Raw genomic sequence first — 27,692 nt, 5'->3', positions numbered from 1 at the left:
ATTGAAGCTTTTTTGGCAAGACTAGACCTAGAAACAAACAGAAAACAAAAACTAGCTCAAAGTATAAATGCAAACCAAACAATATAAAAGCTGTTACCTGTGAAGTGAAGTCATGTTGCTGGAGCTGTCTACCTTCACGGAGATCCCAGGATCGTACAGTGTTGTCCAAACCTCCAGTCCAGAGCTTGGTACCATCATTAGAAATATCAATACAGCTGGCTCCATCTGTGTGGCCCTGGAATTGCCTGATAAGACAAACAAGATTGAATAATGATTTCCTGCCAGTAGTTAAGGTAAACATTGCTGCGTTGTTAGCTTTGGACTTTTCCTACACGTGTCATCTCTTGTAAATCCAGTGGAATGGAACACCACTCCTCCCATTCTAACAAATTTAAACTACAAGGACAGGTTCACATGACAGGCATTATTCTAGAAAGCTTAAACAGCAATGAGTCCGAGGGCTTATTTCCACTGAACAATGGATGCGAAAAATGGATAGTACACAGAAAGGCTTCCGTTTCTCTAACTGACACACATTGAAGAATCTGATCCCCAAAAACAGACCAGAATAGGACTGTTGTAGCATCCTCTAGTTGGCCATGAAGAGAGAAAGGAAAAAATAAATAAAAATATATATAAAAATAATAATATTTGTGTGAATATTGAACTGTATTGGTCAGTGTGTTGTCCAGGTTTGCACACTGAAGAGAAATGGTCATGTGATTAGGCTCTTAAAGGGGGTTATCTGTGAGGTACTGTTGATGACTTATCCAGGGGAGAGGTCATCAATATCAGATCTGCATGGACCCCGCCGATCAGCTGTTAGAAGCGGCCATGTGATCGGTAGATCGGTCACAAGGCCCAGTTGCAGCTCGGCCGCATTCCAGCCAATGGGGCTGGGCTGCAATACCAAGCACAGCCACTATACGATGGTAATTGGGATGTTCACATAGTAAAAACTTGATTTGTATCTGCTGCACAATCTGCAACAGAAATCTGAGGCTGATCCTTATTTAAAAAGGTAATGTTAATGGGAGTAAAGAACTTTTATCCAAGTCTGTCAATATTAAAGCGCTCACTTTTACTCATGTCAGACACACAAAAGCATTTAACAGATACACAGCACTTTGACCAGGGGTGTGGGGTGGGTGTAAGGGAGGTTATGCCAGGACGACACTGGCTGTGCTTGCTTAAAATTACATCTGAAGGTTGGGAGGAGAATTATCAGAGTCCCAAATCTGTCATGCGCCTGCCAAACAGCCTGTAAAGCCTCGTGGATTTATTCCAGACAGAATAGTTTGCTGGCCTTCTATACAAGCAGGTTTGCCAACCTAATAGGATTCAGAAAGATGTGAGCTACATACAACCTAGCTCTAAGAGCAATTAAATAAAAATCCCTGCTAAGCCTTGTTTAACCCTTTTGGCATTCACTGCTGGTATTAAGATATTCCAAATGTCAGGGTCATGGAGCATAAAATACAAAAGGTCAGTTCCCAAGAACTCCGTGTCAGCATTTCACTATAATGAAATGACATTACCCTCCAGGAAAGCCATCAAAATATCCATTATTTAAAGGGAAGTCTGGCTCCCCTACTACTTGCCCTCCCCTTGCAGACGTATTTAGCAGTGCAATAAAACACACTGGTAATCACAACGGAAGACCTAAAAAAAACGATTTGCTAGAAACAGGAATGTCAACACATGAAAGCCTTGGGATATGTTCACACTTCACACATAGCAGATGGGTTGCAGAAATTTCTGCAACTGAAAATTCAAACAAGTCAATGGGATTTTTCTGCATTAGGCGCTATTCAGATAAAGGGAACAGCTGCAGAAATCGAAAAAAAAAAAGCCTGTCACGTGTGAATATACCATGTTTCATCCCATTTCATTGAGTTTAGCAAGAGATAAAGCACAATTAGGCTTCATGCACACGACCGCGTCCATATTGAGGTCTGAAAAGTATGGACACCTCCCATGTGCTATCTGCATTTTTCATAACTAAAAAGGACTATTGTTTCCAAGAATAGGACTAAGGATGTGGACAGCATCCCTGTGCTTTTTTTGTCAACAAACAATGATGATTGGACATGGATACAAAACATGGTCGCGTGCATGAGGCCTTAGGGTGGAAGACTGCAAAGGATGGAAATCAGCAGAGTCATCTGCTACAATCCATCACCTGAAGATCTGTGGCCTTTGTTTTAGCCACCAAGTCAATGGGGAAGATCTGCAATAAATCAGAGCTCCTTCCGCAGTGGAAATTGACCAAGTGCAGGGTTTTTTTTTTTTTTTAACCCAAGGCATGACCGTTTCACTTTCAAAACTTCTGGAAAATCTCATCCACTTAATGCTACTGTAACACACTACATTATGTGTAGGCAACATGTGTCCTGGGCTCACCCCTACCAATTCTGTGAAGGGGGCACACTAGTTAGATGTGTAGCAGGCCATCGAGCATCAAACCAACTGGCAGAAAGCATCTGAATTTTTCAACTGTAAGGCTGAATGCACACGATCAGGATTGCGTGCGTCACTGGAGGTCATGTACATTGTATTCTATGAGAATTTGAAATCTCCATCAGATTTTAGGATTCGCAGCAAGTCAATTTATTTTTCCTGACCGGATTTTCTCTATTCACTTCAATTGGGAGAGTAAAATCCGCACCAATTGATGCGGACTGACTGCGCGGATTTGCCTGCGAACTTCAGTGCGGATTCTCCGCACATGAATCCTGAACGCGCGCATGTGCCCTAAAGTTCTGGACGTGGGTCAGTGTCTTTTCATAGTGATTTCTATGCAAAGTGTCCTGGTTCAACTGAACAGAATATGCAATGTGTTCACAAAACAAACCAAAGTAGCAGCTCATGCTGCTGTGCGTTTCCTGGGAACCAACAATCCGTATAAAAAATAAAAAAAATAAAAATAAAAACTGGTGTGAAGTAAAACTGGTTTAGTTGCCGTAGCAAACAATCAGATTCCACCTTTCGTTTCTCAGAGCTCTTTTTGACAGTGAAAGCTGGAATCTGATTGGTTGCTAGCAAATAAGCCAGCCAGTCTTTACACTGGTCTGAATACACATAAAATTCAATGGATCCGTGTGCTGTCCATGGAGAACATGCACAGCACACTGACCTGTGGATAAGCCCCAATATAAGGACTAGATTTTTAGCCCCATTAACAGAGAAGTAGCTTATCAGCAGGAGCCACAATGACTTACCTCACAAGGGTCTGGTTGTGCAAGTCCCACACTGCAATGTTGCCATCACTACAGCAGGAGAAGCAGACCTTGGAATCAGGACTGATGGCCAGAGCATAGCAGGCAGGAGCCGATGAGGTCAGCTCTGCTTTTATACGCGGGGTCGGTGCTGCCAGGTCCCATATGGATAACGTGCTGGCCTCCCCTCCAACAATGAGTGTGCATCCATCAGGGAGTAATTTACATGACCTGATATAGTTATCCCGGTTCTATAGACGTGGAGCAAAAAAAAAAATTAAAAAAAATCTTTATTATTGCATTTTTGTAGTTTTTCTGTAAACACTATAAAAAGGGTGTCTGACTACAGAGGATCTCATTTTGTGTAAATCACTGGTTCTCCAGACACAAACCAGAGAGAAAGTCCACTTGCGGAAAAATAAAATGGCCCGCGACTACTGTGCAGACTATTTTGGTGGCTATAAAAAGTTAAACACTTATTGTGATGTTATAAATAGTGCATTATTTACACAGGTACATTCCTTCAACCGAATGACAAAGGCAGTCTGTGTGTGTACGGCTGGAGAAGCCTAGGTAAACACTCCGCATAGCAACGCCAAGTCCTGAGATTATTTTTCATAACCGTCATCTAACAATTTCCAACCACCTACTTGGCAAACAAGCAGGGTAAACATACACACACACACACAGAGCGGAGACGATCGACTCTGGCTACAGCGCACGAGAATCAATTCTTTCAACCATCACACAATGAAGTGGCACTTAGAAGGAGCTGAACATGAGAAAGTGATTGTAAGCAGCCAGAACACAATATTCAGGCCGGTGCGCGACGTGCAGCTAACCATACTATACTTAGACCCAAGAACACACATGAAATACTACGCAGGAAGTGGAATATTATGCAAGGTTACAACTCAAAATACACAGAACTGTAGGAAAAATTAAAATAAACCCCAAGGCAAAATAAACGTACCCATTAGACAACCTAGAAAACTTGTTCTGGCAGTATTCAAGACATCACAAGACCAGAAAATCATTTCCTCCTTCATTCTCCAAGGAGAAATTACCTAGAACACAAGTTCCTGCTCACTTACCAAACAGTCCAGCTGAGAGACGGGGCTTTTGTTGCCAGGTTGGCTAATGTCCCAGACCTTGACGCATCCCTTTCCACCAGTGTACACGTGTCTTGTGGGGTTGCTGATGGTAACTGCACAAACTACTTCTCCGTGATTTAGTGTGTTTATCTGCCGCGCGTGCCGAGGGATTCCTGGGCCAATGAGAGCATCAGGGGGGAATGGGACTGGCTGCATCTGGCCGTCAGCAGTAACGTGAAATGAATAGGCCCTGGGGAAAAACACATTAAACAATGATGCAAGGATCACCTAGATTGCAGAACAAGCAGCTCTACAATATAATGCCACGATGGCTCAGACGCTTCTGAAGACAAACAGGAAAACACTTGACATAGATTAAATATAGTTTCCGATTCAGCCTAAAGCATGGAAAATAATTAGGCACTGAAACCCATAAAGAAAGGCGTGCTCTCTCCCCCCATCTGTGATGACTAAACCACCTAAGAAAGAACATCTGGACTTCCACTTTAATCTGTGACACTACAAGACCTTTCCTTATAGCAGGATATCCCCTCTCTTATAGGATGACTCCCATTATACTCCAATGTACTAAAGCTGCAACGCTCCGTCCAGTGTGATATAGGACACTATTTATATTAACATGACTTCATATAAAGTAAAAACTAAGACCACAAGTCACAGACCATTTCCTGTACATTCCCATGTGTTTTACTTCACTCAGAATGGGGTGGGGGAATTTGTGAAACCAGACAAAATCCCCACCAATGTCCGGTTTTTGAGGACAACCTCAACAATGAAATGCATTGGGCAGAGACCAGTCATATAGAGGGTAGGAAGAGTAACCTTTAAGACTCCATTCTTTCATATTCCAGCTCCCAAAAGGAGGTTATTTGGGTCATAGTTTTTAGCATTATTGCAATGAGAAACCTTCTTGATAAGGTCCCCTCAACACCATGTCCCACAAAGCACTTTCATATAGTGCCATCACTTGATAGATTCAAAAAGATTCAAAACAAAAGACAAATCTCTCCACATTGTATACTGCGGAAAGTATGCACCGTCCATATGAACCAGACATCCAGGGCAGCAGGGTCAGGCAATGTCTCCAGGATGTTCATGGACTGTGCAGTATAGTACAAGGTCTGGAACAACCATTACAACCAAGTAAGAGGAAGATGATACACGGGGAAAGGACAGACAGGAGCGTTAGCTGTGTAAATTACACTAAGTGGATGACAGCAGAGGAAATACTACCCAAAACTAGGCAGCAGTATCAGACAAAGTGGTCATTTTAAGCTGCACTCTATCTACCCTTAGTGTACATACAGAAATAGCAGTCGACATATAGAAGTGCCCAATGGAAAGTGGGCAGGAATTTAAAGAGCCTGTCAGCATGATCAACCCTATTAAGTCAGATATATTGCCTGGTAGGGTTGATTGTGCCGATTTAACAGATACCTTTCTTTTTAGCTTGCACCGCTGCAGAGTGTGAACTTATATTTATGGAAAGTAAGCAGTTTGAGCACCAAGGGCCTAGTTTGCGCAGCCCGGCTTCTCTTCTGTCGTCTTCTTTGCTGTCCAGGAGGAAAAGGACCTGTAGTGACGTCACTGCGCTCATCACATGATCCATCACCATGGTGATGAACCATGTGATGAGCGCTGTGACTTCACCCCAGGTCCTTTTCCTCAAAGAAGAAAGAAGCCGGGCTGCGCGAACAAGTGGATGAGGTATTATTATTTATTTTTTTACTAAGCATTCTGTATTAAGAAAAAAGAAAAGCACATTTTCCCACAACACACCCGCATCTTATCTGGCCCAAATCCATGACGCCTGTGTGAAAGAGGCCTTAGTGATTGGTGGTGCAGTGCTATTTAGGGTGTAATAACAGTCATTGGTGGCAGTGTGGGTTAGCGACTTCAGTGCTCCTGGAAGTGTAGGTGCCTGTGGCTTCACAGAGGAGAGCAACGCAGCTGCTGGGAGGATGGAAAGGTAAGTATTCCCTCCTACACGCACAGTGCTCGCTCCGGTCTGCAGAGCCTCCGCTGCCACCAATTGCATACATCTTGGCCAAATCACACTGGCAAAATAATGCAAATCATAAGTCTTTGCCAAAACACAGACACCAAAGAGTGTTTATACACCATAAACATTTGGCCACCAATGACTAAATGAGCCACAGCGCAGGCACCATTAGGCTAGGCTGTCTAGACCTGTCTATTAAATTGGAGGTGGGGTGTACCGAGCACCGAGGGGAGTAGCTGTGCCAGGTCAAACGGCCAAATTTCCATAAATTTAAAAAGTCCCTATATCCCCGCAGTGGTGAAAAAGAAAAGGTACAGTTTTAATGAGGATGATCAAATCATACCAGGCAATACGATTGGTTTAATAGGGTTGATCATACTGACAGAAGCTCTTTAAATAAATGTAAGCTACAATAATAAACCTTTTCCCCAGCTACAACCTGCTGCTGGCAGATCAGATTGTATTTCTTCACTTCCTTTTAAGCCTTAGAAGAACAGACTAACTTGACAGAACTACTCGGCAAGGTATAAAAGGTGAACAAATGTATACATACGGCTTTCCTCCAGGGATTCCAGCTAGGTTTGGAGGCATTCCTGGCACTCTCATATGGGGAGGAGTTTCAAAGCCAACCTGTACAAATTTAAAGAGGAAACTACAGTTAAAACGTCAACTTTACAGGCGACATCCATTAGTGGCAGACATTACAGTGCCTACAGAGCTATGGGCCACTCATGTCTGTGGGTATTCTTCACTGTAAATGCACAACTAATTAAAATTAATGGAGCTTTAATAAAAAGAAAATAAAAAAAAGTCTACAATGAAGCACAGTGCAATGCAAGGGATGCATGCAAGTTGTATACAGGATAGATTCATGCAGAGTATTTTGGAAGAGGGTTTGAGGCAGATTTTCCTGCAAGCATTTCAGCCAAAGCCAGAAGTAGGTCCGAGAGGAAAGGATTTATACTTCTCCTTCCTGGTGGATCCACTTCTGCTCTGGCTGAAAAACCAAGGCCTCCTCTTTACGTGCTGTCAATCAATGGATCAATTATTTTTAAGAAGATGCAATAAAATGCTGCACTCACCATTGGTGATCTGCCATAGGCCACAACAGCAGCTGCGGCCGCAGCAGCGCTCATCTGTGGAGACATATTGTGCAAGCTTGCATACGCAGCTCCTGGACTGGTAAGTTCGCCGTTCATTCCAGCATGAGGTACCATCCCAAACGGAGTAGCATAGGGGCCTGGGACTGCTAGTGGTGTCCTTAAACCTGCAGCAGCTGGAAGGAAAGAAGTGCTTACTACAGGTCATAATACACACTGCAAACTGTAGCATACACGAGGACAAGTGTACATACACCTCCAATATGGAGTAAGGGGGGGGGGGGGGGGGGGGTAAAGGAAAGGACTCCTATTGAGGCAGCACTTTTTGGCTTTACGATAATGGAATTTCACCCCCTCTTGTACAGAGCCGGAGCTTTATTTACAATATAGTTGCCTCTGCCAAGACTGAAAGATAAAGGCTGAGAGATCTGGAATTAATCTTATTCTAGGCCAAGCTCCTGAATTTTAATAGTCGCTTCACAAAGGAAAATAGATTTCTTCAAGGATTTACATGAAAGGACTTGCCTGTGAAAGTAAACATTGCTGCGATCGCTCGCTGTATGCATATAGCAAATATTAACCAACTGGAACTGGGAATTATGGGTTTGAGACCGGCATTACATTGAGAATAAGTAGATGGATATCTCCTGCCTGCCTTTCCGAAAATTGGAGTATTTGGAATTAAAATAAAGCCAAGTGTAAACAGTCTGCCTGAAAGTGGTGCAGCTGCTGAAAATGGAGTGCAAACATCTGCTATCCATCAGCCCTCTTTGATGGGAGGACCGGGGGAGAAAAACACATTTAAGATTCATAAGGTATTATGTACGAAACATATGCAAAGTAAACAGCAGAGAAGAAAAAGGGAATTCTTACCAGCTTGGTTAATCAGAGGGTCCATGGAGGGGGGCTTGCCAAGTCCCGGGCGAAGACCTGACGTAGCACTTGTGCCGGGAGTCGGTACATCACTACGAGGAGTTGGCGTGCTCGACTTCAGGACAGGCGTGCTGGCTTTTTCATGCTAGTATCATTAAACAAATTAAATGAGTATTATTTTTAATCCAGGCCATATTACACAATTTATCACAACAGCAGCTGGGATACTGGGCATCTACTACCAGCTCCTTCAGCCAATTTTCATAAATCCACACAATGTTGACAGCATTAACTTGTGAGAAAGAAACGATGACCTTTAGTTCTACTGCCAAAATGAAAACTCAGATCTGTAGACAGCGTTACACTTTTTTTTCTCTAGCCACACAGAGGAGATTGTTTAAAACTAATTTCTAAGCCTGCATATAATTTCCTCAACGTGGTCTTTTCATAAAGCTTGACAAATTAAGGACTATTTGGCACAAAATCGCTGTACACCCAATACACTTACAATTGGCCTTCTAAAATTGTGGAAAATGAAGGCCTCCTGAATTTGCCATCACTTAAAGCAGGAATCACAGCCAAACGCCATGTCCTGTGTGGTGTATTTTTCCACTGCTATGCAGTCAGCTCACGAGACGGCATATAAAATGCATTAATAAACATTCATACAGGATTTGACCACCATCATTCCCCACGAAAACAATACACCACAACACCCTAAAAATACATAACCATATTTTCAATGGATCTACTGGGAGTGTTCTCAGCTTCGGCAAAAATCTATAAAAAAAAAATAAATACACTGGCAGAGCACACATCAAGGTGCTACTGTGCCTATTTATTAAAGGGCTATTCCAATCTCAGAAGTGAAAGAACACATGACAAAACCATGCCACCCTCTACTCGCCACTGTGAGTTGTGAAAAACAGCAACGCACTGGCTCTGCTGTCTCTGGCAGTCACCGCTACGGCTGCACTTGCACGGTGCGCACTCCATTCATCGCTATGGGACTTCAGTAAAAAAAAAAAAAAAATAAATGCTCTTTGTTTATGTTGTGAACGCCAATAGCAGTGAATGAAAAGTATGCCACCCACGCATGCCTGGGGTGATCTCTCTGAAAAAGTGAAGATGAGGTCCCAGAGACAAGATACTCACATGATACTGATGCCATATTCTAGAGATATGCCATCAATGTCTGAGATGGAGCAACTCCTTTTATGGAGTTCTTCAGACTCCTTAAAGGAGTTTTGTATGTATGAAAATGGGTGACTGGTTACATGTGCTCTTGGCAACTGAAGGCATCTGTGTTGGTCCCATGTTCATATGTGTCCGCATTGTCAAGAAAGGTGATGTTTTAATATATATATGCACATGAGCCTCCAGGAGCACTGGGGGGTGTTGCTTTTACACCTAGAGGCTCTGGTCTCTGCAACTTTCAAACCCTCTCTACTTTGACAGGGCCAGGTGTGATGACGTTTAGGGTCAATGAATATTGGGAGGTCACAGGCCAGCCTCATGTTGGACCTCCTGGGTATTATGGAGACCAGCTTGTCACCTGTGTTACAGAACAGTTGGTAACACCTAACCAACACCTCTATTGCAGGTGAAGATGGACGGTAATGGGCGCCAGCATCAGTTTAGTATTTTTCTAGATTTACCCACCATGCTAATTTCTTTAGATTTTAAGGACGTCGAACTTCCTGATGATGCAGTAGACGCTGGACTGCTTGAGGCATCTTTCTTCATTAATCTGCTTTTATCAATACCATTTTCTCTGGGGGAATGAGCTGGACTTGCTCTCGGAGACGATGGGTCCTACAGACGTGAAAAACAGCTTTACATGTTGTGGTAGAGTACGAGTGTAGAATTAAAACCTAATAAGTCAAGTATTTGCAACAAATGCCTTTTCTTTATTAAAATCAAGACTCACCTCATTGGAAACATCGACAACTAAATTATCATCACTCTTGTCCCCATCACTATCCTGTAAAATAAAATAATTTGTAGTATTTCTCTATCGAATCTTGCATCACACTTCATATACTCTACATTTCTGCTTTAGACCTTGTTCACATTTGTATTAGAGGCTCAGTTCGGACCTCAGTCGCAGATTTAATAAAAAAAAAAAAAAAAAAAAAAAAAAAAAAAAAAAAAAAAAATGATTATGCATTACACAATAGTGAATATCCAGATCACTTCAAAAAAGGTCCCAAAAATGTGACCCTTGTTCCTGCACGTTTTGTCATCTGTGCTAAACTCTGAGCCTACTGGAAATGCTTGCCTTTCAAACCGGAAAACCAAGACTGTTAACGGTGTCTGGCTTTTTGAAAGACAAACAGGAAATAACTCTGCTTTGAGAGACTGGGTTATCAGAGGGCTAGAGAACATCTCCCAAGTGTGCTGCCAAGTATTTAGATTTCCTTTTGTAGCTTTAGCAAACCTCTGAAATGAAGAGTAACCAATGGCTTTCACAGCTCTTCCAAGAGGAAAAATTATAAAGCAGAAGTAATATGCATGAGCAAGCTTCACTTTCATGGGCCATCATGCAGTCAGGTTCAGATCACTTTTGGGGGTAGAAAAGTATTTCCTATTATGTTAAAATAAAATAGGACATTTGCATAAAGTGGTAGCTTAAGGAAAGAGGAGGTGTTGTCGTCCACTATATCTCAAGTATTATTTATACATAAAATTAAAATTATGTTAAATAATTGTATATTGTACATTAGTACAACACTGATTTATACAATAGCTTTCTCTGCCACTTTTTGTTCCATTAACTATTTTACTGGCTCAGTGGTCAACACTGGTGCCTCGCAGGGCTGAGGGCCTAGGTTCAAATCCAACCAAGGACCACATCTGCATGAAGCTGTATGTTCTCCCTGTGTCTATGTGGGTTTCCTTCCACACCGACCAAAGACATACTGATGTGGAACTTTGCTTGCTGTCCCCAATGGGGCGCACAATGATAAATGTCTGTACAGTGCAGCAGACTGTCAGCGCTATATAAGTGAGTAAAATAAAATAAACTTAGGTGGTGAACCACTGTTTTGGACACTTGACATTAAATACTTTTTTCAACTGAAAACACAAATACTAAATTATAATTTAAAGGGTTCTTATTTATTTTTCCTATCTTCTTACCACCTGTGGAAATTATATATATAAAAAAAAGAAAAAGGGTTCTCCACAGGAAAGCTCATTAAGATGAAATTAGCGAGATCCGACTCCCAGCACTTCCAACAAGCAGCTGTTTGAGGCTGCAGCGCTCCCATAAGCGCTATGGTCTCCTTGCACCTTACCCAACAGCTTGGTACATTGTATAGTGGTTGTCCTTGATATTGTAGCTCTGCCCCATTCACTTGGATGGCCTAGCAGCTTATGTGACTAATGAACGTGACATAAAATGGCCTAGGAAGAGGCCAAAGCGCTCACGGAGCCCTGTAGCCTCTTTGTACAGCTGATCGGCGAAGGTTCCGGGAGTTGGGACCCCATCAATCTCACACTGACGAGGATAGGTCATCAAAAAGGTAAATCCCAGAGAACCCCTTTAATAAACAGAATTCCCATGTCACAATTGAAATGAGCTCAGAAGCCCATCTAAAGGTGATCATACACATTAGATTATGCCAGGTGAAACCACCTATATCAGGACTAGCTGACCATCTAACCCATCTCTCCTGACTATTCCCAGATTGCAATTTCCATATATCCAAATCCTCCTCCTGTTCTTAGAAGGTAAGCTGTCACCAGCCGACTCCACCCACCCTATGGAAAACTTAGCTAGACATGTATGGAGAGTTGGCAAGGACTAGCTGACTACTGAACAAATGTTCGACTGACGGCTATCTAATACTTGACTTTCAACTTTCTTCCAGAAATATAACTAGTAGGAAAGGGTCATTAACTTACATAGTGGCTTGAATCTTTATCATCCACTTTCCTCTTTTTTAGGTCATTTGAATAATCTGGTCCATTTCTCCTTTTATCTGTTCCTCGCAGGCTGTCAGAAACCAACAAAGAATTACTCTGAAAAAAATAAATAAAAAAAATGTTTTCAAAGTGACTTGTCAGTGGTTAGACTGATAGAAAATGCCATAAAAATCTAAAAAACACCCACGGAATCTCCATATAGTCATAGTAGATGGTTTCAAGGAAACATTACTGCTTCCTAAACTTAAGGCAATGGTAAGCTGTGCTTTTCCAGACAAGTTGCAAATTTAACTGCAGTGGCTGCATGCCTCATTCACGATAAGGGGCAAATTAACTAGTGGAATTACTGTGCAGGTATTGCAATCATCATGTTCCCAAAGTCTCCAACGTTCACCTACGAACCTAAATTAAAAAACCTACAATGAGACTGGCTGGGTGTTTCATCCAAGCAGCAAAAAAGTCAACATTAAAGGGAACCAGTCACTGGGATTTTGTGTATAGAGCTGAGGACCTGCATTGCTAGATAGCCGCTAGCAATACCCAGTCCCCATAGCCGTGTGCTTTTACTGTATAAAACAAATATACGATATGATACACATGCAAATTAACCCGAGATGAGTCCTGTACGTGAGATGAGTCTGATGAGTCCTGTCCGTGATTCATCTCAGGTAAATTTGCACATGTATTGTTTTTTGTTCTTTTTTACACAATTGCTCTATACACAAAATCCAGGTGACAGGTTCCTCTTAAATCAAATCTGTCCAAGGGCAGAGAACTCTTCTAAAATGGCTACCATTGATTTTATAGCAGACCAATGAGGACTTCACCAATAGTGGACAGCGACAAAGCTTTTTAAGGCGAGTCAAACAAGGACAGTACTCAGTTCCCGATTAGCTATCAGCATCTATGTAATAGTTGATTAAACAGCTCAAGTAGGCTACTAATACAAGGGCAATCTCATTTTACGACCACTCAATTTGTAGCTGTCAAACTTAAAAGCTACTGCTTGAAACTAAACCTAAATAAAATAATCAAAAAAAAAATATATACATGCATATGACAATGGTCACTAGATCACTACCCTAATTGAAGAATTGTATCTCTGAAGGTACGCCCTTACAAATCCTTCACGCCTGAGACATCAAATTGTGGTATAAATGTTTTGAGGTCTCTACACATTGATCTTAGAGGTACATTTTCACTGCATACACCTAACGGATGGATGTGAGCCATCTCCCTTGGAACCATGTGTCATGTGGTCGCCAAAATCATTTGGAGGCAGATTGTGCAGTCTAAAGGCACATTGCTGCCTGCAAACAATGATTCTGTATGGGGCTGAGCAAAGGCATTAGCGATCTCTGCATGTAAACAGTGGTCTTCACTGAAGAGCAGACGTTAAGGGGCATAAAGTGGCCTAACAGAAGAATCCAGGCAATAATTATCCAAGGGAGGCCAGGTCATTTACAAGAGCAGATAAAAAGGAAAGGTCTACAGCACTTTTAGGTTGGATGCCAACCATCATAAAACAGGTAAATGAGCTTATCCATCTAGTTTTCAGACTTCAGTAGACTGAAACATGGAAGACAAAAGATTCTCCAAGTGAAAAGGAGACCAACTTCTGACGGTGGGACATGAAAGAGTAATGAAAGTGTCAGCTGCTAAAAAGACTGCTTGCAAAGCCTAATAAATTAAGTGTGCATTTCTTGTCTCATTGTTTTTGCTTTCTCACCCATCTTTAACCCAAACTCAAATTGATAATTTTATGGTAACAGTTTTAACCTTGGAATGTAGCACATGTAAGGCAATTTACCAGAACTGTGTTTTCTGTGTGAAAACAAAACTTGTACAGCATAAAATTAATTTTATATTATATAAAATTAATTTTTTCTGGAATCATTTTGCAAGTGCACAAACTTATGTTGGTGAAATTATGGGCTGAAATTGGAGCAACAAGAAAGACCTTTAGTAAACGTTTTTGCAATTCTATTGAACACAGATCACCATACAGGGATCTCATTTTTACAGATTCAAGAGGAGTCCTCTGTAAGGATGATTAAATCTAGTCCCATTATGGCCTTTGAACCTAGCCTTAGTTCTCTACTTTCCCAGGCAATCAGTCCCTCCAACAACATGCATGGATTGTATCGGTTTGTACATGACCAATAAAACCATTTTAATGCCGATACCCAGTTTAAAAACAGCCACCCAGTGATATGCAAACCCCTTTGAGGACTGCCCAAGCATGAAGCACATTACTTACTGTTCCTGGCTCTCTCTCTGCTCAGGAGGAAACACAGAAATGCGGATATGTCCATTAGGGTAAAGAAGCAAAAGCGCAAAAGAAAATAAAAAAATAAAAAATAAAGACAAATTAGAAGTCATAAAAGTTTTCAAAGCACATTTTATTTTCCATCCATAAGAAACACATTTACATTTTACAGAATCAAACAAGAATTAAAAGTGCAAACGTGCCTGTTACACTGCAGGCTACATGGTGTAGCTTCTGCTGCAGTTTAGTTTGATATTACTTGTGCTAGACAAAAAAGCTAAAGCAAAAAATTTGAAACACACATTTGCAGATTTTAAAAGTTCTATTATCAGATTGATTATACAAACTGTTCAAAGATCTATGTGATTACTACAGTCTGTACATGCACCTTCCAGTCCAAGCCACATGGCTCTTTACCCTTGAGTGCTATGGCATATTAAGCTAGGTTGGTATAGCTATAGACAATTACGACAAAGTATGACCAGAGTGCTCAGTATAATCTTCATTTTGATAATTATCTTACAAAACATAAATGGGAAGAAAAAAAATAAAAAATAGAAATACAAATTGTTGTAAAGGAAAAAATAAAAATAAAAAAGTAAAGTCTTAAATACACATTTATCCCCTACATCTGCTTGCCATGCCTCTCACCTCTATGGTGGTCTGATTCGTGATGCTTCTTGTCATCCTTTATGGCAAGGTGAGATTGCCCACCAAGTGCATTAGAGAGGGCAAGGAGGCCTGCACTGCTTCCTAGAGGTGGCATACCAGGAGGCTGGAGTCCTGACGGATGTGGAGTTAGAGGCACTGGTGGTCCATGACTATGTGACAAATGTTGAGCTTGTAACTGTTGCTGCTGTTGGAGATTTCATGTACAAACAGGGTTTCCCAAGCAGAAGGGAAAAAGAAAAGACATACAAGTTAGGTGGAAAGGACAAAAATCTATTCAGTTTCTGTTGTCTATAATATACAAGCCTTAAAATAAACCTGTCACCATAAAAATGCAATGCAAGTTACCAGCAGCAAGGTATAGAGCAGGAGGAGTAGAGCAGATTGGTACCATATATAGTTTTATGGGGAAATATTCAAAATAACTTGTAATTCATTCATTTTCCTGCTCATTCTGGACTTTGAAGTCAATGCAGCGGTCCTATCAGTGACTGACAGCTATCTCTGTATACACAGTCATAGAGGGCAGCCTGTCGATCACTGATAGGACCGTCTCCTTGTCTTCAGTCAGTGACTGACAGCTATCTCTGTATACATAGTCATAGAGGGAAGGCTGTCAGTCACTGATAGGACCATCTCCTTGTCTTCAGTCAGTGACTGACAGCTATCTCTGTATACACAGTCATAGAGGGAAGGCTGTCAGTCACTGATAGGACCGTCTCCTTGTCTTCAGTCAGTGACTGACAGCTATCTCTGTATACACAGTCATAGAGGGAAGGCTGTCAGTCACTGATAGGACCATCTCCTTGTCTTCAGTCAGTGACTGACAGCTATCTCTGTATACACAGTCATAGAGGGCAGCCTGTCAGTCACTGATAGGACCGTCTCCTTGTCTTCAGTCAGTGACTGACAGCTATCTCTGTATACACAGTCATAGAGGGCAGCCTGTCATCACTGATAGGACCGTCTCCTTGTCTTCAGTCAGTGACTGACAGCTATCTCTGTATACACAGTCATAGAGGGAAGGCTGTCAGTCACTGATAGGACCATCTCCTTGTCTTCAGTCAGTGACTGACAGCTATCTCTGTATACACAGTCATAGAGGGAAGGCTGTCAGTCACTGATAGGACCATCTCCTTGTCTTCAGTCAGTGACTGACAGCTATCTCTGTATACACAGAGAGAGGGCAGCCTGTCAGTCACTGATAGGGACAGCTCTGACTTCAAAACACAGAAATGAATAAAAATAAGTTTTACTGAATCTTATCCCACAAAAAAATTATCTGCTCAGCTCCTCCTGCTCTAACATTCTGGCTGCAGCTCAAACACCTTGTATAACATGACAGGTTCCCTTTAAGAAGCAAGGCAGAACTTATTCAATATTCTGTACAGGTTATCTGTCCCACAGCCGAGATGGGAATGGAGATTTGATAGAAGAAACATGGCTGCTTATTTCCAGAAACCGCTCAACTCTTGTCTTTGGGATGCATCAGGATTTGCAACAAAATCCCATTTGAAGAGGATCCGTCACCACAAAATGCAATCTGAAGTCACCATGTTATTGCTTTTCCACTTCCTGTGAACAGCTATCGGTGCAGGAGGGAGGAGTTATCAGTGACTGTGTGCATACAGAGATAGAGTCCATGTCATCAATAACAGATAGCACCTCCTCCCTGTACCGATTGCTGTTCACAGGAAGTAGAAAAACTATACATGTGTAAATTACAAGTTTTACTGACTCTTTTCCCACAAAACTATATATCAATCTGCTCAGCTTCAACTGCTCTACAATAGGATTGCATTTTGTGGTGGCAGGTCCTTCTCGCTGGCTCTGAGCGGTCCGCTGATTGGATCACGCTCACAGCCAGGGAGAAGGAGACGCCCACAGCAGAAGACCGTCTCCTCCCCGTTGAGTGTTTAATGTTCATTATAACAGCGGGCCAAGTCATCGGGGGGCCGGGGAGGGGGGGGGAGAAAAAAAAAAAAAAAAAAAAAAAAAAAAAAAACACATGGCATCAGTGGGGGCCGCCCTACAAGGTAATACCATAATACCATAATTAGCCCATGTCAAAACTGATAAAAAGGTCCTCTAAGTGAATGGGCCTGAGCACATACCAGACAGCCTACAGACAAGAGGGGCACTGATTCTAGAAGAAAGCAGCCAATGTTTTTAGTAAACTCTTAAAACCCCCCTTAAAAGAATAAACATTGAAAATAACTGTATGGATTATTATGCACTCAACCAGAACAGGATGAGTGGAAACTCCTAATAAGTGTAAAAAAAAAAAAAAAAAAAAAAAAAAAAAAAAACCACCAATGTGTATAGAAAAAAGCTTTTAAACCAGTCATTTGCTAAAGTAGCAGGATAACGTGGGGCATGACTAGTACACATTAATCAGCACTAAACTCAACATAATCTACAAAGTCCAACAAGCCAAACATATAAAAAAAAAAAAAAGTAATTTTCAACTATAGTGGCAAGCAGAAGGAGGCGTACAGCTCCAAGAGTATTGACACCAAATGTCTGGAACACCTAATCATCAGATAGTAGGTGCAGGGAACAGATCACCACACAGCACTATGGAACCCGTCTGCAGTGGATAGTTGATACTAAATCTAGGGATTGGAAACTAAAGCCAACAGATTACAAACTGGAGAGAAGATAAAAGCCGGCCAGGATTAATTTCACAGATGACAACATTTTCAATCCATCAATATTAACAAAAGGCCTTCAAAAAAGGCAATCTAAGGAAAAAGCCCAGACTAACACTTAGAGGGGGGGGGGGGGGGGAGTGTCCCTACACCTGCCATATAATATTCCTTGCCTCATATAGGACAATATAGGCAACCTAGTTATTTATAGGCTTTCCAAGGATTAACAAGATATTCACACAAATAAGCCCTCAAGAGGTTAACCTCATCCTCTTAAGCTTCACACACACTACAATCCTAGATGTAGCTGGCAACCACAGCCAAGGAGCGAAATAAACCAGCATCTTGCTAATCCTTGAGCCAATCGCCTCATGCAAAGCGAGCCTGTGAGGAGACAGACAACTCAATCCGCCGACGCTGGCTCAGTGCAGGCAAGCAGACTGGACAGAATGCTCCATCATAAAACATTATGTAAGAAATGATCACCGCCTGTGGAAGGTCCTGTGCCAGCAACCCTATTCCACCCTATTGCTATGCATACTGCCAGCCAAGAGGCCAGGCCATTAAAGAGCTGCAGTAAACAAGATCAATAAAAGAAAAATACATAAAGGAATTTGTGAAACAGAAAACATTCAGAATACTTTCAGTACAGAAAGGCCAGGATAGGCGACGTTTATATCTCCGTTTAGGAGATCCAGCGCAACTGCTGGATGCAAGCAAAGTTTTTTTGTCCAGACCTCACTGCAATCAACGGGGGTCCATCGGTGAAGTAGAGGAACCTTTGAGCTCCGGCAGGTTGTTCTGCGCCGGAACAGAGACATGAACGTAGCCTTAGGGCTCATGCACTTGTATATATTTTGCGGTCCACAAAAAAAAAAAAAAAAAAAAAAAAAAAAATATATGATGACATCCGTATTGCATCTTTTTTGGGATAAATTGTAACAATGCCTATCCTTGACCACAAAACGGACAGCAATAGGACATGTTCCATCTATTTTGCGGAACAGCCATACCAGACATATAGAAATGGAATGCAAATTAAGTCATTGGATGTTTCTGCATATAGGAAGAAAGAAAAAAAAAAAAAAAAAAAAAAAAACACAGGACGACATAGGAAAAATATATATGTTTGTGTGCATGAGCCCTTAGGCCGCTTTCACACAAGTGAGTTTCGTGAACATAGCAGCCGCACTGAATCCTGACCCATTCATTTCAGAAAGTGCGGATGCAATGGGTTTGTAAATCTTTGCTTTTTTTTATCACGTGCGTGAAAAACGCATCAAAACGAATTGCACTCACATGGGAAAAAAAAAAAAAAACGGACAACTTGCTTGCAAAATGGTGTGAGTTTGACTGAACGCACAACTGAAAGCATCCGGGGCCAATCCACCATGCTCGTGTGAAAGAGGCTTAGGCCTCTGGCACACAGCCGTATGGCTTTTCCAGTATTTTCAAAAAACGGATCAGCAAAAAAAAAAAAAAAAGATACGGATGACGTCCGTGTGCATTCCGTTTTTTACGGAACAGCTGGCCCCTGACAGAATCGCACTATCCTTGCCCATTATGCAGACAATAAGACATGTTCCATCTTTGAACGGAAAAACGGAAGGCATACGGGGTACCTCCCTTTTTTTGCAGATCCATTGAAATGAATGGTTCCATATATGGTCCGCATACGGAACGCAAAAAACAGAAAGTAAACGGGGAAAGAGGCCTTAGGCTGCTTTAGAGTTTCTGGTCAGTGTCAGACATTGGGGAAAAAAAGTCCTGCATATGCTCCCAAACCGAAACCCAACAGACCTCATAGTCAGTGGTGTCTGATGCAGCACTTTCACCATCTCTGTTTTTCTGCTCCTATAACTGAGCAGAAGGGAAGCCATTGGCTCAACTGTGAAAGCCCTAGCATACTGTATCACCATTTATCTATGTACATGACATATTTGGGAGAAAAAAAAAAAAAGTTAAGACTGCTTTTCAGACATATTTAGCCCACCACCATCACAAAATTAACTGCTGCCGGGAGGCTGCGCTAAACGTGATAGGAGAATTATGTCTGGCTTATTTGCATGAGAAAAAACACATGATCTTTCACACTCCTAATAGGTGTCTAAACCGTTAAATTACTATTTCTTTTTTTCTGGTGTGAAAGCGGCAGCTCCTCGGGAGCATGCCCCCCCTCTATTGTTCTGTCTACCAAGTCTGCCTGCTCAACAATACTGACAGCTGCTATCAGACCGGCCAGTGCATACTTCCAATGCAGCTGCCGCTTCTAGCAACAGACAGGGGCTCCTCGCATCCCCTCCCCTCCAGGGATACAGGTTGACACACTGCATTTTCAATGAAAGGGGGCAAAGGTCCAGCGAATTGTCAACCCAATTTTATGCTCCTGCGATTCTGCAGGATGCACAAAGGCTCCATTTAGGCAAGTGAAGCATATGCGGGAGAGCGAGACTTCTTGCACGGCCCTATAGTTATCGATCGCCCGAGAGACGATCTCTTAACATATGCAAATGGACAAATCATACTTGAGGGCAAAGATTAAAGAGATGCCCGCTGTAATGGCGGCAGATCAAGGCACTAATATACTAATGCTCATGAAAAAGAAATGAAACCGATCGTCCTGCGCAGATTGGATTACGGATATTGATTAATTTGTTCAATAGCTGCTCAAATGTAAAATAAGCTCACCATTTGGGGGAGTGGGCGATGTTAATGAAGAGCGCCGTTTAGGGGGGGGGGAGGGGGGCGCAGGGAAGAAGGTTAGGGGAGGGAATGTTTATGCAAGGCTAAGCTGTCAAGTGTAATAAAGCGGCTTGAATAAAACGTAAGCTGAAAATCCACTGAAGCTCCCCATTTCAGGGAGGAAAAAGCTATTAAAAGGAAATGAAGGTCACCCTCCCAGTTTATTTCACCTAATTGACTGCCAATGGCTTACCACAGGCAAAGCAACTGCAGATCTGCAATTGAGAAACTGATGAAAGGAGAGTTTTCAAGCTGAGACTCATTCTTTTATCAGCACTAATCCTCCCGCGTTTTTTATGAGGGTTTTTTTCCCCCTCAGTCTCCAGTTGGGATGTAATTTTAAGCACAGATGGATTAACTGGTCCCATTGTCTGCAGACGTCACTGGACTATGGCACTGTTAATCCATACAGCAGCATGTCTAATTATCATTACAAAGTGTCTGAGGGAACCATAAAGACCAGCAGGGCATCTTCTCACAAGCAATTAACATAAATTGATAAATGAGTAATCTGAATCGGCTCAAGCCGCTCACATGAATAAAATCAGAAAAGACAGCTCCTTGATTCGCCTGCGTTGGGAGGCCAGAAACGCTCTAGCCTATGTGGCGGGAATAATTGAATTCACACAGAGGGAGGAATGCATGGTTCAGCGAATTCATTAATGCGGAACAAATAACTGGTGATTGACAGTCACACGGAGGCGGCATTAGGCAATAAACAGATTAAAAACCAAGGGAGAGAGACTGGGAGGGGGAAGGGAAAAAAAAATAAAAAAATAAAAAAAAACACACACACTAGAATCTGCAAGGCACCATCATGTCAAGCAATTAAATATATAGGCTCAGACAAGCTGCTCAATCCAGAGCCATATTTCAGAAATGGACATTGATGAAGCAGCCCCTCGGGGATCCCAGAACAATTTGCACCATGCCACTGAAAAGGGGAGGGTTAACACCCTGCACGGTGTCACCTATACATAAGGGGTCGCCCAAAGACATCACTGGATAGCTCACTCAGCGTTTATTTCCTCAATTCTTGGGTGACAGCGATCATCTAGTCCCCAGTGAAGACCAGTTCTAACTCAAGCCCACAATAGTCAGGTCTTGCTATTTAATCCAAGGTTATTCAGCTATAAGTAAATCCATTTCAAGCATACATTTGAATATTAGATCGAATTATAACATTTATGGGGGTAATTTATTAAACTGGTGTAAAGTAGAACTGGCTTAGTAGCCCATAGCAACCAATCAAATTTCTCCTTTCATTTTTCAGAGCTCCTTTGGAAAACGAAAGGTGGAATCTGATTGGTTGCTATGGGCAACTAAGCCAGTTCTACTTCACACCAGTTTAATAAATGACCCCATTAGTAGTGCACGTTTCAGGTAAAAGCTCACATGATTGAATATAACAAAAAACAGAACACTCAAATGTCTATGAAGCTGACCCTGAAATCCTAGGCTCCATTCCCAAGTTACGGTACCTTTTTCTTAATATGCAAATTTGGCCTTGGGGGCAACAAGAGCAATGGTGACACCCTTGTTACAGCAAAGCTCTACTCCTTTCTGTGGCCAGCCCCTGCTTAGCTGCTTTGAATGGCAGGGCCAAACAGTGGAAAACCAGTGAGGGAGGGGAGCTTGGGTGCAACAAGAGCACTGAAGCCTTAACCTGCATATTAAGAACAGAGCCCCAGATCAACAAAAGAAAAACTGTGTTGTAATCCAGTGACCCACAGCTGTGCGTCTATGCAAACAGTTTGATAGCAGGTCGGTGATGACAGATCCCTTTAAGAGGTAGGCACCCAATGTGAGCTTGTGTTGAAGTTCATGGCAGGAAACCAGAACATACAGGTACCACCAGTCTGGAATAGCCTGAACAGTGCATGTCTATATGGAAAAATGTTCTTGGGATATTTTTTTTTTAAGATACTAATATCTTGACATGTCACGGCACTAGTCTTTCCCAGTAATTCTGGCAGCAATCATGCAAACATAATAATATCATACATTTACATTATATGATACATTAAACAAGTAAAGAAAGCTGGTTATACACACTGTAGGAGGTAGACCAGGAAGGCCACGTACCCCGATGATGGCATTCAGCTCTGCCATGGTCACTTGTTTGGCACGCTCTACAGCTTGAGCCACCTGTTGTTGATGCTGCACAGGAAAATATTAATTAATTAATATTAAATTAACCAAAGCATTAACTTCAGAGTGGTAACCTACCTAAGGTTCATCTCACAGGTTGTGGTCATACAGTGCCAATCTGTGGGAGACGTCAGCAGAGCAAGAGATCAATTCTCACTCATGCGCTATGGTTATGGAGTGCAGAGGGCAGGCATGAATGTGTCCGTGACACGATCACGTGGGTTGTAACAAGGCGAGGGTCACATGCGTACTGTAAGGCACATGATCCAGGAAGCGCCAAGAGCATATCATTTGAGGAGCTCGGGGCCACTAGGCAACTTAAGAACCAGTTGTGAATTAAAGAAAAAAGCCCCTTAGAATACCCCTTTTATTCACTTCAAGTAAACGGAAGCCGAGTTGCAGTAGCCTGGTACAAGCACTAAACAGGAGGACCGAGTTCTCAGTTTCCAGTTCATCGCACTGTTATTTTTGGGGTCTGCTGCAAGAGGTGGGCGAGGCTCAAGTGGGAGGGCTCGGGACGTGGGCAGGACCTTGTGAGCCAACGCATACACCAGAATACCACCACATTACACCTCCTGGCTGGAGAAGAAGTTTTCAGTTTCTGATGCATGGGTGGTGAAAAAATATGGAACAATCAAGGCGTGCACCTCACGTCGGCACAGGACAAATTAGGACTAGTGCACACAAGGCTTGTCTTAATAAGCCTGCCCCATAGTGTTTATAAACATCCATGCCATTCAGAATCACATCTGGCTTCTTGGTTTGTCCTATTTCGGTTTGCTTTTGCACAGTAATTAGAATTGGGTAGCCTATGATATATGAAGCCCCTGAATTCTCCATTCCCATAGTCTGCCCTGCAATCTGTTATGTAAAGAAGCAGGGGGCTCCACACACCATAACTGGAACAGATGTTCTTCGCACTTATGCAACGCAATAAAATTAACATTGTAAAGCTAACTAATTTGCAAACAGAAGTAGCATAATTGCACTTTAGCAGCCAGCATTTTACTTACTTCCTGAGAAAGAAATGGGATGACTTGTGCACAAATCGTATTCAGTCTCTTGGCAATTTCTGTCTGCAATGGAGAAAAAAAAAAAGGAGGGGGAGAAATATAAGCACGCTAGTAAACAGAAAACAAAAAACCCATATGGCTACATATCAAGCAACAGCAAGTCAAGTATGTTTAAGAATGGTTAACTTCTATAATGGTTTGCTAAGGATTAACCACATTTCAGTTTGAGACTAAGAGTGCATTCACATGGCCGTGTTTTCCGGCGGGTAAAACGTAGATCATCAAAACACCGATACCAGCTATGTGCATACCGCGTCACGGTGCAGACCCATTGACTTTAATGAGCCCATGGGCTGCATGTTGCGGTGAAGTATAGAACATGTCCTAACTTTCTGTGGCATGGGTCTCCTGGTGCTTCCGCATCCGTGCGAAACACGGCAAAAGATAGGACACGTCCTGCAGTTAACCTCAACTTCAGACCAAGGACCCATTAAATCAATGGGTCTACATCGCATTGCAGAATGCGCAAGGCTGGTGTCAGTGTTTTGGTGGATCTACGGTTGTGTGAATGCACGCCTCAAGTCAGATCACTTGTAACTTTTCCACCTCCAAGTGATTGGATGCTGTATGACCTTAAATTCTGCAGACTGCAACTTTGGTGGCCCCTCATACATACACTAGCCCATCATCCATGGTACAGTGTGTTAAAGGGAATGTGCCACAGAAAATGCCCTTTTGCTTACATTTTTTTTTTTTCCACGTTACTATTTAGATTGAAACAAAAAAATAAAATAAAAAAATATATAAAACCATGCAGTTTTCACACTAAAAATAGGTTAAGACTTCCTGTTCGTTGAGAACAGCTACGTGGATCATAAGCACAATAGACTGCAGGGGACTAATTGACTTCTAAGCATGGTCGGTGACCTGTGCAGAGGTCAGGGGAGAAGATAAGCTACGACATCACCTATTGTGAATGGTAGATCCTGTCTTATCTCTATATAGGTGTAATCTGTCATTGTAATCCTGCCTGTGATAATGAGATCGCTACTCAAAAACGATCTGTGCAACATGTAAACATGAAGTCTTGATATATTTTAGACCTAGTGACTGGTGCGAAAACACAATGCATTTAGATTTTAGTTTTTTTGAACATAGTGACATGGAAAACTAAAAATTCTATCAAAATAAGCTCAATATAAAAACGTTATTTGAACAATAGGTTATTTCCTGCTGACAAATTCCGGCAACACTCGACCCATCTTCTAACTGTTAGGGGAACTTGAATCAAATTGTCTTGCTAATAGTAGAACATGTGGAGGGGGTAGAAAGCATATTAAAACGAGCCAGCATGTGCATAGGAGACTAAATGCAGTCTGGTACAGAAAAGCAACAAATATCCTCAAGTGCAATGTTTCCAGGATATCGGCAATTATGTATCTCTGCTGCATTCTGAGGGATTTTGCAGCCAGAGTACAAATCTGTAACGTGTATATTCAGCCCTGCACTGTAAATCAAGATAAACAGGAATAAACCAAATCCTTCATGCTTCAAGCAGCTCTGGCACACAGATTAGTAATAATTGTCCAAGTTCTCTGGCACCAAGAACCACAGCCTACAATGTCAGGAAAAGGCTCTTGTATCTGTATGGCAGCTCTCAGAACATCTCAAGAGCCCTTAATTGTTTATGTTCCTAATGCCGACTCTCGAGTGTGTTCATTTTTAATAGCTTGCTCAAGTGCGCAGCAACGCAACTTCACCCATTGGTCCCCGCTACCTGAACGATGACCAGGGTTTATTTGCAAATGACAAGCTTGTAGCAGTGCCCTCCATTCAAGAGCTAAAAAAGGATCGCTGAAAGTAGTAGGAAGAAACTACAGCAGTCTGGAGACTGAGGTAGCGAGTCTCTGGCAGCAACTCTTCGCAAACAAAGCCTTAGAGACTGGCCCGTTGCGTAGCTAGTGAGAAGGTTTTCAGTTTGACACTTAGGAGATATATTTAACACAAAAAAAAAAAAGTACAATCATACGGCCATAGAGAGCATTTATTCAGTCTAGTCATTAGACCTCTAAAAATACTTTCTCCCCACCCAAGAACTATGCACATGGGCATATCATGGTTCCCATTGTTGGCACTGATTTTACGTAAAAAAGTTGCAAAGTTTGGCCAATGTTGCTCTCTCCACTTTAGAAAATTGGTAGTGGTAAATTTGGTCCAAGTTATGCAATGTGGACTTGTAAAACGGGCTTCAAAACCTCCTCATGATAAATCCCCCATCCCCCACCTCTTCCCCCAGAGTGTTTTACAGTATTTGATTTGAAAATTTCAGGGAAGAACGATTGCGGTAACCAAAGTGCGAGTCCAAAAGCGTCAAGAACTGTAAAAAGGCAAAAAAAATTATACCTCAAAAATGGAGCCCATCAAGCTTTCCTTTTTATGGCATAAAAATCTTAAATCATTTTGCCCCAATATGTCAGAGGGGCCAACCAGCTCTCCTCCAACATGCCTGAACCTTTGTGCCCCAGGAGATAGCCACAAACATTGTAATGTCTGAAGATTAATGTCTTACAATGCCATAGGATAAAGCCATCTACAGCCCACCCCCCCCCCCCCCAGTTCATTATTGGCATGGCTCCCGGATAGCAGCCAATGTCTTGAAGACATCACCTAAAGCTCATGTCAAAAGAATAAACTAAAAAAGGTTATCCAACGAAAAGTATATCGCCTGGCCACATGGATTGCTGAGAGTCCCACTGCTTAGACCTTTGGATAGGCAATAAATCATTTTAGCGGGATAACCTTTTAACAAACCATGCATTATGGTACCTTTTTAAGTATAAAGAGAAGGATCAGGCAAAACATAAAATACATAACAATCACCATTGGCACTACCTACATTTAGTAGTTTGGTTACCGACATGGGGTTAAAAGGCCTGGGTCAATAGCTCAAAAGTCCTCCTAGACATAAAAATGGACTTCCTGCCATTTATACTATGCAACATTGTAAACCACAAAGGAATAAAGGTCAATGTTGCACTTTTTGTCATTACTGAATCATTTGAGATAATCTGTGTGGCGGATGAGAGAAAAATCGAAGCCAGTGAGAACGCTGCAAATGGCTTATTGACCTCAGAGCAATTTTCATCTCCATCTGTCTAACAGCAGACATATGGAAAGGGGGGGGGGGGGGGGGGGGATGCTCTCTGTGCTGAGCATTCTTTTTTTAAATCCACGCCACTCTTCTTAAATGCTTGGCGCTCATTATGTAAACCAGGAATCCATTAATTGATTGGTTAAGAAGAAACCACACAAACACAGCACTGCCACTCCTCCCCCGGTTCTTAAAAGGCAGAGCATCAATATCAAAATTGCTGCAATTTAAACATTCCTCACAAATTTGTATTTTTTTTGGTCAAGATTTTAAACAAACTTCCATCAGCATTAGAACAAGCTTGCTGAAAAGTCGACGACATATGTGAATTAGTAAGAAATGATCCATTAAAAGTGAAGTCATATGGATCTGGAAGCCGTGGTCCCTACAGTATATCAATGTCAAAAAGCATGTCAAGCTAAGAATCAATTCAGGTATACGCCACTGCCAAATTTCTCTGATCCCAAATGAGCTTTAAAATTATTTTATTGCTTAAAATTTAATTTGTTCCAACTCAAGTCTCCATGACAACGGTGGCTAACCCCGCAAATCATTTGGGTAATTGGATATCTTATCTCTCTATTGCTCTCAAATCGAATGATTCTGCTGGAATTGTAGCAGCCAATCAAATTTACAGGTCTCCCGAGGAAAGGGCTTAGGGAAGTAGACACATTCATCTCCTCCTTACTGCCATATTAACTGGGATATGACAAACTGCAGAGGTTGCTTCTCAAAGAGCATTTGGGATTAAGAACGGTTATCAACGCACGCCCTTCCTACATACCTCAGTTTCGTTCATTTATGTACC

At 42.0% G+C, this 27,692-nt stretch overlaps 1 protein-coding gene across 4 annotated transcripts in view; it reads right to left on the bottom strand.

Moving 5' to 3' along the window:
* TLE1 (TLE family member 1, transcriptional corepressor) overlaps positions 1-27,692 on the bottom strand; it is a 58,740-nt gene that overhangs the window by 9,293 nt on the left and 21,755 nt on the right. The window contains exons 5-17 of one of the 4 annotated variants that reach the window (XM_044273798.1): positions 23,734-23,796; positions 22,625-22,729; positions 15,159-15,363; positions 14,499-14,515; positions 12,218-12,334; positions 10,239-10,292; positions 9,971-10,123; positions 8,309-8,453; positions 7,418-7,611; positions 6,889-6,965; positions 4,313-4,562; positions 3,222-3,469; positions 98-245 (exon numbers count right to left, since the gene is read on the bottom strand). In XM_044273798.1, coding sequence (XP_044129733.1) covers positions 98-245; positions 3,222-3,469; positions 4,313-4,562; positions 6,889-6,965; positions 7,418-7,611; positions 8,309-8,453; positions 9,971-10,123; positions 10,239-10,292; positions 12,218-12,334; positions 14,499-14,515; positions 15,159-15,363; positions 22,625-22,729; positions 23,734-23,796 — 1,776 coding nt within the window. The remainder of the gene's footprint in view (positions 1-97; positions 246-3,221; positions 3,470-4,312; positions 4,563-6,888; positions 6,966-7,417; positions 7,612-8,308; positions 8,454-9,970; positions 10,124-10,238; positions 10,293-12,217; positions 12,335-14,498; positions 14,516-15,158; positions 15,364-22,624; positions 22,730-23,733; positions 23,797-27,692) is intronic. The other 3 variants (XM_044273805.1, XM_044273810.1, XM_044273812.1) reach the window with 3 other exon arrangements.

This window comes from Bufo gargarizans, chromosome 1 (genome assembly GCF_014858855.1).
Source record: "Bufo gargarizans isolate SCDJY-AF-19 chromosome 1, ASM1485885v1, whole genome shotgun sequence".
In the NCBI taxonomy this organism is placed as follows: Eukaryota; Metazoa; Chordata; class Amphibia; order Anura; family Bufonidae; genus Bufo; species Bufo gargarizans.
The sequence above is the reverse complement of the archived record's forward strand: the minus strand, read 5'-3'. Positions and strand labels throughout refer to the sequence as shown.